Raw genomic sequence first — 12,555 nt, 5'->3', positions numbered from 1 at the left:
TTAGAAATATTTTCTGCTCTGGATGTTAATTGAGTACTAAACTATGGTAACTTGAGCTTTGTTCTTTTTGGCAGCTGAACCTGTGAAAGATGCAGCTTCTGCTCACAGTTTGAATGCTAACAGAAGAAATTACATGGATGGCCCATGTGGTTCTGACTTTGTAGCCAGGTAAAGCCAGAGTGCCAGTAGTACCCTTTCACAGTCTTTTAATCATTCTCTTGACAGAGTAAAGGAAGCCTTTCAGTGATCTGATCTGAACCGAGTGAATGGGAGATAGCGTTGCATTATATTTATAAAATGAGGGCAGAAGTTCTATTGATTGCTTCTAAACTGACACAGAAAGGACAAAATTAGCATTTTAGTTGAATATTCAGAAAATTCTTTGTTGGCAGCCCTTGTTGGTAGTTGTTTTTTATTTAGGAATTTATACTGCCCTTGCATTAGGGAATACAATTTCTTACAATCATAAAATGGCATGATTCTGAATTGTTCTACTGTGTGTATCTCATGTGTTTCCCCTGCAGACAATGAAGTTATTTTAGTGTAAATGAAGCTTCTATGCCAGGAGAAAAAAAAGCAGTCATTTTGAGTATACTTTTTGGAACAGAGAGGTTCCTGAGGCCAGTTGACACCATGAAAAGCTACTGCAAGCAGTCCAGTGAAGTACTTAGCCCTTTGTTCTATCCTTTTTTTCTACAGAACATATCCCTGCTCTGACAAATTGTCAGTAACCAAGTATCTTTTTCATCTAAAAAAAATATGTACATTTTGTGCAAAAGTGTACATTTTGTCTGTGTCAATGATTTTGACTTCTAAATTGAAGAGGATTTATTGAAAGCTTTAAGTTAAGCATCTAAATTCAATTCATAAACAAACTGGTACTGTTCCAAATTTAACTATCAAGTCTGTAAGTTGCCACCAATCTGTTTTGTAACATGGCTTATTTTTCCCAGACATGTTCAGTAAAAATTGTGAAGTCTGTATGGCTGGCAGTGGATAGTGTATTCTGCAGTCTCATTGCAGCACTTGTTTAGTTTCTCTAAAAGTGATGGACATGGTTTGTCCTGGAGTATTATGAGCGCAATCTGTAAGTAGTAGAAAGAGCTATATCTTTATTCATAGACTGATGTACTTTATACAACTTGGTGGTACTTGACAGCATTGAGAGATGAAGAAGAGGCCTCAGGAGTTATTTCAAATGCTAGAAATCTAATGTGTAGGCTGCAGTTTGCCATCAGCCAAGATTGCTCTGACTGCAGGATGTCTTGGCTTTCATTCTCGTTCCAAGTGGGCATTCCTGCCTGCTTTTCTCTATGACATAGTCACCTCAGTACACAATGACAGGAAAAAAAAAAAAAAAGTAACCCAGTCAGAGAAAGTAAATGTTTTTCTGCTGGCTGAATTACAGCAATGATTCAGAGCAGACTCCAGTGCAGAGCCAGAGCAGCACAGAGGAATGGGACTGTGGCAGCAAGCAGTTACAGTGTCTGAGTTGCCATGGAACCACAGTCTTAGTGCCAAAATCAGTCTTTTCCTGAGAGAAAATGAAGCATGTAGATTTTCTCTTGGTAAAACAAATTGTCAGATGCTGCTGGATTAAATGCATATGTATTAAGATAATTTAGGAAATATTGATTTAAAAGCTTTCACGGAAATCTGAAATGCCATTTAAAACGGATGTGTTTAGCTTGTGCATTGTTATTAACACCAAAGGTCATGCATTAATGAGAAAGTCTTTTGAGTAGTTTTAATGTATACTTACAGAAGATGGTGTTGTATACTATAAACTAACAGTATTTTCCTTAAATTGACATGAACATCCTCCCCACAAATATTCTTTAGAAACATTTCTAAAGCATGCTGTACATAAACTATAAAAGCACTAGGCAAAGGTCTTGGAAGTTAATTAGAGAAAAGAGAGTTTGGGAGTCTACTTTTAATCAGTGAACGAAATTCAGAACATGAAAGGTTTTTATCTGTCATGTTTTGAAGTCTGACTTCTTTACACGTTTTACATACAAAAGCATTATATCTTCATGCATATCTGTGTTTGGTACTGAAGAGGCACCTGGTTCAAATCACTGCATTATGTATGAAAGCCTGTTCTGGATTAAAACAGCTACTCTATTGCAAACCTTGTCTGTGAACCAAAAAAAAAAAAAATCTCTTTAAGTAGAAATGGAGAGAAGCTTTGAACTACTGTTCTAGTGATTAGTATTATTACTGCTCTTACTATGTCTGTCCACACCTTGCACATACTGCAGTTGAAACACAAAAATGTCAGATTAAGCAACAGGAAAGAAAGTTGTGTGTAAAACTGTGGTGTTAGCTGCAATCACTCAACTTGTTTTTTTTGTTGCTAAAATCAAGCCTAAAAATGAGACCTTCCTAACAATGACTTGAAATATTGTCAGGAGATGTGCACGTGAACAAAACCAGCACTGCTCTGTGGCAGTTTCAATAAGAGAAAGAGCTTTTTGATTTTGTGTCTATCTACATTGAGTCTAGTTAAAGGTAATAATGTAGCATGCTGCTTCTAATTTGCTTTAAGAATTAGAAGCTTCTAGAATTATTATTCAAGAATAATGAAGCTTCTAATACTTCAAGAGAAGAATTACACTTTACTTTCTCCCTTGTCTGAAAAAACAAATCTTTTGTTGGCAAAGGACATAACGTCTTGCTGTACTTTTATAACGTGGCTTTTGATGTATTGCTTATAATTTAATGTTTCTTGCTTTATAGATTGGAAAGTCCGAGTTACACACCATCTCACCAACTGCATACACCCCAGCAGCCTTATTCATCTGTCCCAGGTAACATTTTACAATTGGCTGTAAGGAATAATGAGACAAGATTCTGAATCGTTCTGAGTTAATTGCGACCTTATTTAAATTTCTTCAAACTTCATTCATGCCAGTTGTTGCTGAGAGAGTCTTACATGAAAGGCTGGTGAATGAGTTCTGTAATTTGTAAAATATACAAATGGGTAAGTTTGTGCTTGTACCACTTGCATTTTTTATTTGAACTCATTTTTCATTATGTGAAATACGGCTTACAACAATTATTTTTAGTATATTGTAGTAGTACTTGTAGTACTACTAGTTTCACCACGGACAAGTCCTTTTCTGTGATGCTGCAGCTGCCCAGAAAGGTGTGGTGGATGCCCCAAGCCTAGAGAAATCAAGGTCAGGCATGACCTTGACCGACGGAGCCAGACTGATAGAACTGTAGGTGTCCCTTTTTGTTGCAGGGGAGTCGAAGTAGATGACCTTTAAATGTCCCTTCCAACTCAAACGCTTCTATGATTCTGCATTTTGCTCAATAATAAGTTGTTGTCTAAGGAGTAGCATATATATACAGGATGAAATTAATGAACTTAATTGCTCAAGTTGTGTTCTGAAAACAAATTTCTGCTGTTGCAGTGATGTAAGTAGTGAAGCAAATTAATTTGTTAAAGCAACAAAAAGTAACTGCTACAAAAAATCATGTTAATGATTTTTGGATTCCACTTCAATTTCACTTAGGAGTCATCAGAAGGTCCTCATCAATGTCTTACGTAGATGGCTATGTAGGGACATGGCCAAAAGAAAAAAGGTAAGTAGTCTTACCATAAGAGTTGATTAAAAAGTGATTGTGTTGTAAATATAAATGTGATTTGGATTTTCAAAATCTAGTAATTATTTTACAAAAGTAGAAAAAAAGAGAAAACTGTATCATGGATTAAGAACTCAGCAATAGGAAACAACCCTGAGAAATAAATTATTTTTTATATGTTAAATACATTTACATTTACCTACTACAATTTAGCCAAATGAGTTAAGAGTCACGTTATTAAGGAGTTCAGTATCAAAAAGTAGTACCAAAAATTCTATTAATTTCTATATAGTAAGAACAGTCTGGCTGACGATGTCTCTGTGTTCAGTTAGACCAGTCATAATCTCTGAATGTTTAGGATATAAGCTAAAGATAAAACGATTAGAGTTACAACGAAGGGTTATTCTGCAAATCTAAGTTCTCTTTTCACACCTTGATTCTGATCTAGACTGGCAATTTTTATATTCTTCAAGTGCCTCGAACTCATTCCAACCTATAAAAAGCATAGGCCGGCTCTGAAGAAAGTGTTCTTATATTCTGTTCTGTTGTGCATTTTTAATGTATCCTATTTGCAAATGAAGCTGGTCAAAATACAATATACATAACAGTCCATTTAATACTGCAGTCTTCAAATAACTTGTAGAACAAATATGAGTATTTGGTTATTAATCATGGGTTGCTCAGTTATTTCCTTTATTCTTATCTCCGTCAAGGTCATCATTACATGGAGTTTCATTTGACATTTCTTTTGACAAAGAAAAAAGCATTCCAGTATCTTCTCCAAACAGAGGTATTACTAGATCTGTGAGCAATGAAGGCCTTACATTAAACAACAACAACCGTGTGCCCAAACATATTAGAAAAAATCTGTCCTTCAGACCAGTAAATGGAGAAGAAGAAAACCAAGATATTGAAGAGGAAAAGGACACAGTAGCTCATACAGACACAAAGGCCCATCATTCTTTTAGCACAAATCAAAGAAATGCCAATGAGAGCAGTCACTGCAGGTTTCCCAACGGGGCTTTGCAAAACAGAGCCATTCTGGATGACTTTGGCAATCAGATTGAGACACCAACAATTGAAGAGGCTTTGCAGATAATTCACGACACTGAAAAATCTCCCAGAGTTATCCAGACAGACCAAATTACAAATGGATTCTTTCTTCACAATCAGGAAATGAGCATCTTGAATTCAAACATTAAACCAAATCAGTCTACCCCTCATCTGATCACAGACACTAAAGGTGCTTTAAGTCCTGTGACTGACAATACAGAAGTTGATACTGGAATACACGTTCCTTCGGAAGATATTCCAGAGACGATGGATGAGGATTCTTCTTTAAGAGATTATACTGTAAGCATGGACTCTGACATGGAAGAATCATCTAAATTTCTTCAGGATTATGACCTAAGAGCTAGCAATCACAGAGATCAATTAAGTCCCTGTCCTAGCTCAGTAAGTACTAAATCACAGGCTGGCAGTAGTGCTTCTTCAAGTTCAGGGGTTAAAATGACTAGTTTTGCAGAGCAGAAATTCAGAAAGTTGAATCATACAGATAGTAGAAGCAGTGGCAGCAGTTCTCAGAAAACCACACCAGAAGGTTCTGAGCTGAATATTCCTCATGTGGTTGCTTGGACTCATATTCCTGAAGAGGCATCTGTTCCCCAAGGAAGAGATACTACGCAGTTACTGGCTTCAGAACTGGTACATCTTAAGATGAAGCTGGAGGAAAAGAGAAGAGCAATTGAAGCCCAGAAAAAGAAAGTTGAAGCTGCTTTCACTAAGCAGCGGCAGAAAATGGGAAGAACAGCGTTTCTTAACATTGTGAAAAAGAAAGGTGATGGAGTATCACCTCTCCGAGAAGAGGCAGCAGGAGCTGAAGATGAGAAGATATTCACTGACAGTAACAGACTGAAAGAAAGAGAAATTCAAAAAACAGATGAACAAACTAATAAAGCTTCAGAATCAATAAAAGAAAATCCTGAAAATTCTCACAACAAATGGTCAAAGTCTCCTGCTACTCCTATGGATGCTGAAAAGCAGTGGAATTTAGTTAGCCCCTCAGAAGAAAATTTTAGTGAAGGAGATATCTTAGAATACACCAAATCTATTGAAAAACTAAATTCTTCCTTACACTTTCTACAACAAGAAATGCAACGTCTGTCCCTTCAACAGGAGATGTTGATGCAGATGAGAGAGCAGCAAGCTTGGGTTATTTCTCCTCCTCAGCCTTCTCCTCAGAAGCAACTTCGGGAGTTTAAGGTTTCATCAAGGCAAATGGGAGCTCCATCTCCCATTGCACCTTTCTCACAGGAATCTCCCCGCTCTACACATCAATCTCCACAATCATCCAACAGGAAGAATGCATCTTTTCACATAAAAATGCAAAGGACTCCTAGGCCAAATGAACTGAAAATAACACCTCTAAATCGTACCTTGACTGCCCCGAGGTCTGTAGATAGTCTTCCTCGCTTGAGAAGATTTTCTCCAAGTCAGGTTCCCATTCAGACTAGATCATTTGTTTGCTTTGGAGACGATGGTGAACATCTGGATGAACCACAGTTGAAGGGAAGTCTTCTGAAGGAAGTCAAGCCTACAGAAGAGGTATCAAAAGAAGGACCAAAACTTCTGAACAAGTGCGAACAGAAGTTGGAGGAAAAGGAGATAAAACCCCTTGAATCTAGTGTTTCTGAAGTATTATCTCAGCCCATAATAGAAACTGTCTGCCTCACTCCAAATGAAGATCAGCTAAGCCAACCAATGTTGCCAACAGCAGCTCCCAAAACAGCTAACTTAATTGAAGTTTCCCTATCAGATTTGAAGCCACCAGAAAAAAAGGAAGTATCTGTTGAGAAATACGAAGGTGAGAGCGATAGAGAACAATTTGAGGATGACCAGAAAGTGTGTTGTGGATTCTTTTTTAAGGTAAGAGAACTCCCTGATGTCTATGCTTGCGCACAACTTCCTCTGAAAGGGGAACTACTTGGTTCAGATAAGGTGTTTCAGTGATGACTTTGTACTGAAGTCAAAGCAACTGTAAATGTGCAAGCATATCTTCTGCATTTGATGACTAATTGACAGCATAAGAGTGATCAGATTCTAGCACATTGCAGTTCTTAGCATGACAGAGTACCCCTTTCCTAGTCATGGAAGAGTGATTGAGGGTTTTGATGAGGAAGATGCGCTTTTGTGACCTTAATTAAATATGCTTACTTATCACTTCAACTCTTACCTCCCGATTTCATGTCCAAGTATAACTAAAAGCTGGTAAAGTACAGCCTAGGTTTAATATCTCAGTTGCCCATTGAAGAGCATTTCTCCCACTGTTGCCTATTTATGGGAGTACAGTCTTTTGAGGCTGCCTTTTGAAATTAAAGGTTATATTCATGCGGGCTTTTAGCAATAATGTATGTAGTGAGAGGGATGTTTAGACAGTTAAAGCTGGAAAGATTCAGAGTTTCCATCTTGGAATGCCTCAAAATCTTGCAACAAGAGGTCAATAGACATGTGCCTTACTTGTCTGGGAACATTCCTTAGTTCTAAGAAAACACCTGGCTTCATCAGCAGAAGTCATTGTATATGTTTCCTTATTATTGCTTTCTGTGATAAATTGCTTTCATCTCCATATAATGTTCCAAAGCTGAATGCAGGAGTTCATACGGCATAGCGTCTGACTCTAAACTAAAATATTTCACTTAGTAATTTTTTTTCATCCCAGTTCAATTTTATGTTACACTTAAGAAGTAAACATTCTTTTTTAGTATTTTTAAGAAAAATCTTACTGAAATGATTTTTTTTCTAACTACCTCCTAACTGTGTTAAGATGTTGCAACCCATCCTAGAGTTAAGTGTCTAATGACTTGACAAAATCATTTGACTCATGTAGACATCTTAATATTTGGGTCCTTTTTCCTTCAAATACTGTTGCTGCTAGGATGATCAAAAGGCAGAAAATGATATGGCAATGAAACGAGCAGCATTATTGGAGAAGCGTTTGAGAAGGGAAAGAGAGACTCAGCTTCGAAAGCAGCAGCTGGAAGCAGAGCTAGAACATAAGAAAGAAGAGACAAGGTAAAACTAACTACATATCCTGATCCAAATGACTGCCAACAGTGAGTATAGAAATGTCATATTTAATAGTAAAACTTCCATGTCAAATAATTCATCTTGATATATATCCAAGGTTATTTAATCCCAGAGTCAAATGTGCTTTGGAGCCTAGCTGAAGCCATGTGCCAGCTGGTCATGTGAAATCAGCAGGTGGCCTCAGTCCATAGCTTACACTGAACACAAGCCCTGCTGTCCTGTGTGATGCTCCTCAGATTGTTACTCTGCCCTGCACTTGATATTCTGAGGGAGAGCTTATCAATTCAGGCTTCAATCTGCACAAATGTACAATGGCAAGTTTCTCTGTTCCTATTATTGTCAGAGAACTCTGAAGTTCTGAAAATCTAATGCTTGTGTTTTCCTCATTGGCAATGTACTAACTATAACTGCTATCTTGGGAAGTTGTTACTGTTGAATTTATCTGATGATTTCTTAAGGCGCAAAACAGAAGAAGAACGTCAGAAGAAGGAAGATGAACGAGCACGGCGAGAATTCATTAAGCAAGAATACATGAGAAGGAAACAACTTAAGCTTATGGAAGAAATGGATACTGTTATAAAACCGCGTTCCTTGTCAATCAAACAAAAAAAGCCGCGTCCGAAATCTATTCATAGGGATCACATTGAATCACCTAAGACACCAGTCAAAGGTCCACCAGGTAACCCGTGTTCATGTGGAAGAAGAGTCTGTTCATGCTAAAACACCAGCTTAGGTTCTGGTACTAACAAGCACGTGCATTTAGAAGTGTCTTGTGCTAAACTGAAGCTGCACGTATCAAAACTGGAGAGCAAAACTGGTGAATAAAAACAAAAATGTGAATGTCACCTGCTATGCATGCGTGCGTGTGTCAAGAAACAGAAATGTTGAACTGTATGGAAACCCATAGAAACAGCAACGTATGCAACAAATTTTGTACACCCATATGTATTCTTACTAGTCACTAATCTCTTCTCACATGTGACAAACAAAGAATGAGTAACACTTGGCAGAAAGGGGGTGGATACATAAAATGATCACCATAAATTAAGAGTACTTACGCTCTTGCTTAACACAGTCAGAATTACATTTTACTTTAATGTTTTGTATTATTATTCTGTTTCACTTGCTTAGCTACTGCATGTGTAGTTATGAGCGTCATAGCAGCACCAATCATATGGAACAGTTAATTTAGATATCAAATGACTGCAGAAATGACTGAAAGAAATGTTGCCAATTTCCAATTAGAAAAAAGTAACTAGACTGCTCTGTTATCCTTTTTGTTATAGCCTTGTAATGTCGCTGGATTTTCTCTAGCGGCTTCCCTCCATTTTCCAATGAAATCTAAACTATTTCATTCACACCTTCCAAGAGTAAGCTTTAAATTCAACCTCTGAAGTTTTTGGTTTTTTTAAATGAGGTCTTTTTAACCTTTATTGCACTCTTTGCATAGTGCCCATGTTCATGCTTCACAATAATGCTCAGTTGCAGACTATCCCAAATGGCTGGGTGTCAGAAAGTGTTGAGAATACAGTGCACTAAGTATGCACGCAGGTATATCATGTACTGAAATAAGAGTTGCTTATATGAAAGCGCTCAGAAAGTTTTGGATGCTGGTGTTGGATCTAATGAACAGACTCTGCTACTTGTGTAGGTTTTTAAGCTTAAACTTTGTTTTTATCCAGGTTCACAGCTTTATCGTGTTTTTTCAGTATCTAGTCTTTCACTGGCATCGCTGAATACAGGGGACAATGAGAGTGTGCAGTCAGGCAAGAGAACGCCAAGGTAAAGCTAAAATAACGGTTTCTATTTTTTTAATCATCTATATAGAATTAACATAGATTTGAAAGAGGTGATCTGTATATTTCTTACTCAACAACAGGTATATTTTTTCTGTTGCAAGATATAGGCTGTTTACCCTCTCAGGCATTAGGAAATAAAACCGTGGTCATTTATTTCACTAATTTTACCAAGTAAACAAATTGAGCAGCTGTAAATGAGGTCAAAATGTGGCCTCTTGAATTCACCTGTTTGAAGTCTCATCTTGTCAATGTTTTACTAAACCAGTGTGCTACCTGCAGCTAGATAGCTTCTTTTCTTTCCTAACAATAGTAACTTACTTTCTGTGATTTCCTCTAAGTGGTAGCACAGGAAAGAATTGTGTTCACTGGAGTTTTAGGCTTTTCTGAACACAAGTATCTATTTTGCATTAAGAAGTACCTGAAAATGAAATCAGAGATGACTCATAGTGAATTTCAGAACCAAGTTTGAAGTTACCTTCATGCGTATTCTGTAAAAGTATTTTATAAAGAATGTGAATCTACTCTCTTAATATTGTAGCTTTTAAAGTAGTTTTTAAAACTAATGTTTAGATCTGAGTCTGTGGAAGGTTTCTTATCTCCGAGTCGCTGCGGTAGTCGTAATGGTGAAAAAGATTGGGAAAATGCATCTACGACTTCTTCAGTTGCCTCTGCTACAGAATACACAGGTCAGTGACAACAATGTTCAGAAGAGTACCTGTCTATTATTAGTGATTCTGTGCATGAAAATGCTTTGATTATCTGCATTACGAATCTTAAAACTTTGTAAGGATGGTTCCATAGCAGTGAAACTATCTAAAACATGGTTATAATACAAGATGAAAATAGTAAGTTCAAAATAAAGGTACTGACTCAGTAGCACTTGTAAACTGCAGTTAGGCTCAGAACAGCAGATGGACTGAAAAGTTACTCTGTGCATTTCGATCTGTCTAGCAAGGCTAGAAGAGTAGAAATCTAACCTCGATTTAGAATAGTGTGACGAAAAGCAAAAACAAAATTGCAACGGGAAAGTAGTTTTCTTAGTAATGTGAATTTAAATATTCTGGACCTTTGTTTCCAAACAGATGCTTTGTGGTTTATTATAAACTTCACAGCCTGCCTTCTAATTCTTTTATTATGAATCAAAAAATAATGGTGTCTTCATCCATTTTCTCCAAACATATACCATATGATAATGCAAAGACCACCATCATTATAAAGACTGCTTTTGCCCACAGTGTTTTGCCAGACTGTGTTTTTTAGTTGACTTGTCATTCTTCCCCTACAGGACCAAAGCTTTTCAAAGAACCCAGTGCTAAATCCAATAAGTATATAATTCAGAATGCTCTGGCACATTGCTGCTTGGCTGGAAAAGTGAATGAAGGTCAAAAGAAAAAGATACTGGAGGTAAGGGTGTTTTTTCCCTAAAGGTTAAACGCCTGTGTCAAACCATGACTAAGATACTAAGAAGACAGATGAGTATAAATGCAGATATTGAAAGGAACCTTTCTCTGAGATGATGTCAGCTCTGATGAAAAGATTTGAGTAATTTCTGTGGCTTGTTTCCTCTGTGAGCAGAAAGGTTCTCTAGTACAATAGAAACAACAGCTTATCACATTGGATGTGCAACATGGGAAGCTGAATTAATTAAAAGGCATGTTATTTAACTAATAGCTACTATCTGTTTAATGTGGGAACTTGAGTATGAAGATTGTTAGCATTTCTTCACACGCTTTTTGCAACATGAAAAAAAATTCATTTTATTCATAAGGATCCTGCAGTTAGTACCCTTACAACTAAAGCTACTTTTTGGAAATAACAAATGAGAAGTCAATACAGACTCCTTCAGTCCAAGTAGGAGAGCAAAATAAACCCTAGAAACCTCGGGAAAGAACAGCTGTAAAGTGGTCAAGCTTATCTCTAGAATGCAGCATGCATATTCAGAGCACATCTCATAGAATTTCTGTTGGGTGGAGTAGGAATCTGAAGGTTTCAGCTGACAAAGAATCTTTGCTTCGTGTGTATCAACTGACTTAATTTGACCAGGCTTCACTGCATTTAGGGATGACTGAAACCCTTTTTAGCATTATCTTTTGGGCACATCTGGACATATATATATTTCCTGTTTTTAAACTTGCTTGGAAAATTATAATGATTGAAAATAAGGTGTTCTAACAGAAAGAGTTGCACATAAGTTTCAGCTCGGATAGAAAACAAATAAAAAATGACAGTGATAATTTTGAATGTTTTCTAATGACAATGCAAAATTCAAATTGTGAATCTTTCTTTCTTTTTTCTGTTTTTTTTTTTTTTTTTTTTTTTTTTTTTTTTTTTTAAAGGAAATGGAGAAATCTGATGCCAATAATTTCTTAATCTTGTTCCGGGATTCAGGCTGCCAGTTCAGATCTCTGTATACATACTGCCCTGATACTGAAGAAATTAATAAATTAACAGGGATAGGTCCCAAATCTATCACAAAGAAAATGATCGAGGGACTATATAAATACAACTCTGACAGGAAGCAGTTTAGCCACATACCTGCTAAAACTTTGTCTGCCAGTGTTGATGCAATTACCATTCACAGCCATTTGTGGCAAACCAAGAGACCAGTAACTCCGAAGAAACTTTTACCCACCAAGGCATAGTAGATGAGAGAAATTTCGCTTCAGACAATTATGATAAACTTGCACTTCATCTTTACTGCCTATAGGAAATAGATCTCTAGTTGCCAACAAGACTCTTAGAACTTAAAACTGGACACAAAGTTGTATTATCATGTCCAACTGGAATGTAAACACAGTGTTTAGGAGTGCAGAAGATTGTCGCTTAAGTGAATACTTTGATTATGGAAATGTTTGACTTGTGTGGAGATCTGTACGTGCTAATACAATGTACGGAGTACGCTCTGTATTTTGTTTGGATACACTGAAGCACTGAATGTTCATCTTTAGTGAATCAAACTACATTTTTTTTACATCCGTTGCCTTATATGTTAGTATTTGTGCTTGTCTTGAAATTGTTTTCTCTCTTTAGAGAGAGAAATACTTCCTAATATCCTCAGTACCATGGAACTTTGCTT

The 12,555-nt window shown here is 36.8% G+C and overlaps 1 protein-coding gene across 1 annotated transcript in view; it reads left to right on the top strand.

Moving 5' to 3' along the window:
• CAMSAP2 (calmodulin regulated spectrin associated protein family member 2) overlaps positions 1 to 12,121 on the top strand; it is a gene marked incomplete at both ends in the record, with an annotated part of 69,758 nt that extends 57,637 nt beyond the window's left edge. Inside the window, 10 exons of the mRNA XM_079535836.1 lie at positions 75 to 168; positions 2,743 to 2,813; positions 3,525 to 3,594; positions 4,308 to 6,519; positions 7,529 to 7,665; positions 8,139 to 8,359; positions 9,390 to 9,462; positions 10,050 to 10,165; positions 10,765 to 10,883; positions 11,816 to 12,121. Coding sequence (XP_079391962.1) covers positions 75 to 168; positions 2,743 to 2,813; positions 3,525 to 3,594; positions 4,308 to 6,519; positions 7,529 to 7,665; positions 8,139 to 8,359; positions 9,390 to 9,462; positions 10,050 to 10,165; positions 10,765 to 10,883; positions 11,816 to 12,121 — 3,419 coding nt within the window. The remainder of the gene's footprint in view (positions 1 to 74; positions 169 to 2,742; positions 2,814 to 3,524; positions 3,595 to 4,307; positions 6,520 to 7,528; positions 7,666 to 8,138; positions 8,360 to 9,389; positions 9,463 to 10,049; positions 10,166 to 10,764; positions 10,884 to 11,815) is intronic.
• Between the last annotated feature and the right edge of the window lie 434 nt (positions 12,122 to 12,555).

This window comes from Tetrao urogallus, assembly GCF_951394365.1.
Source record: "Tetrao urogallus genome assembly, chromosome: 5".
NCBI classification, from domain to species: Eukaryota; Metazoa; Chordata; class Aves; order Galliformes; family Phasianidae; genus Tetrao; species Tetrao urogallus.
The sequence above is the reverse complement of the archived record's forward strand: the minus strand, read 5'-3'. Positions and strand labels throughout refer to the sequence as shown.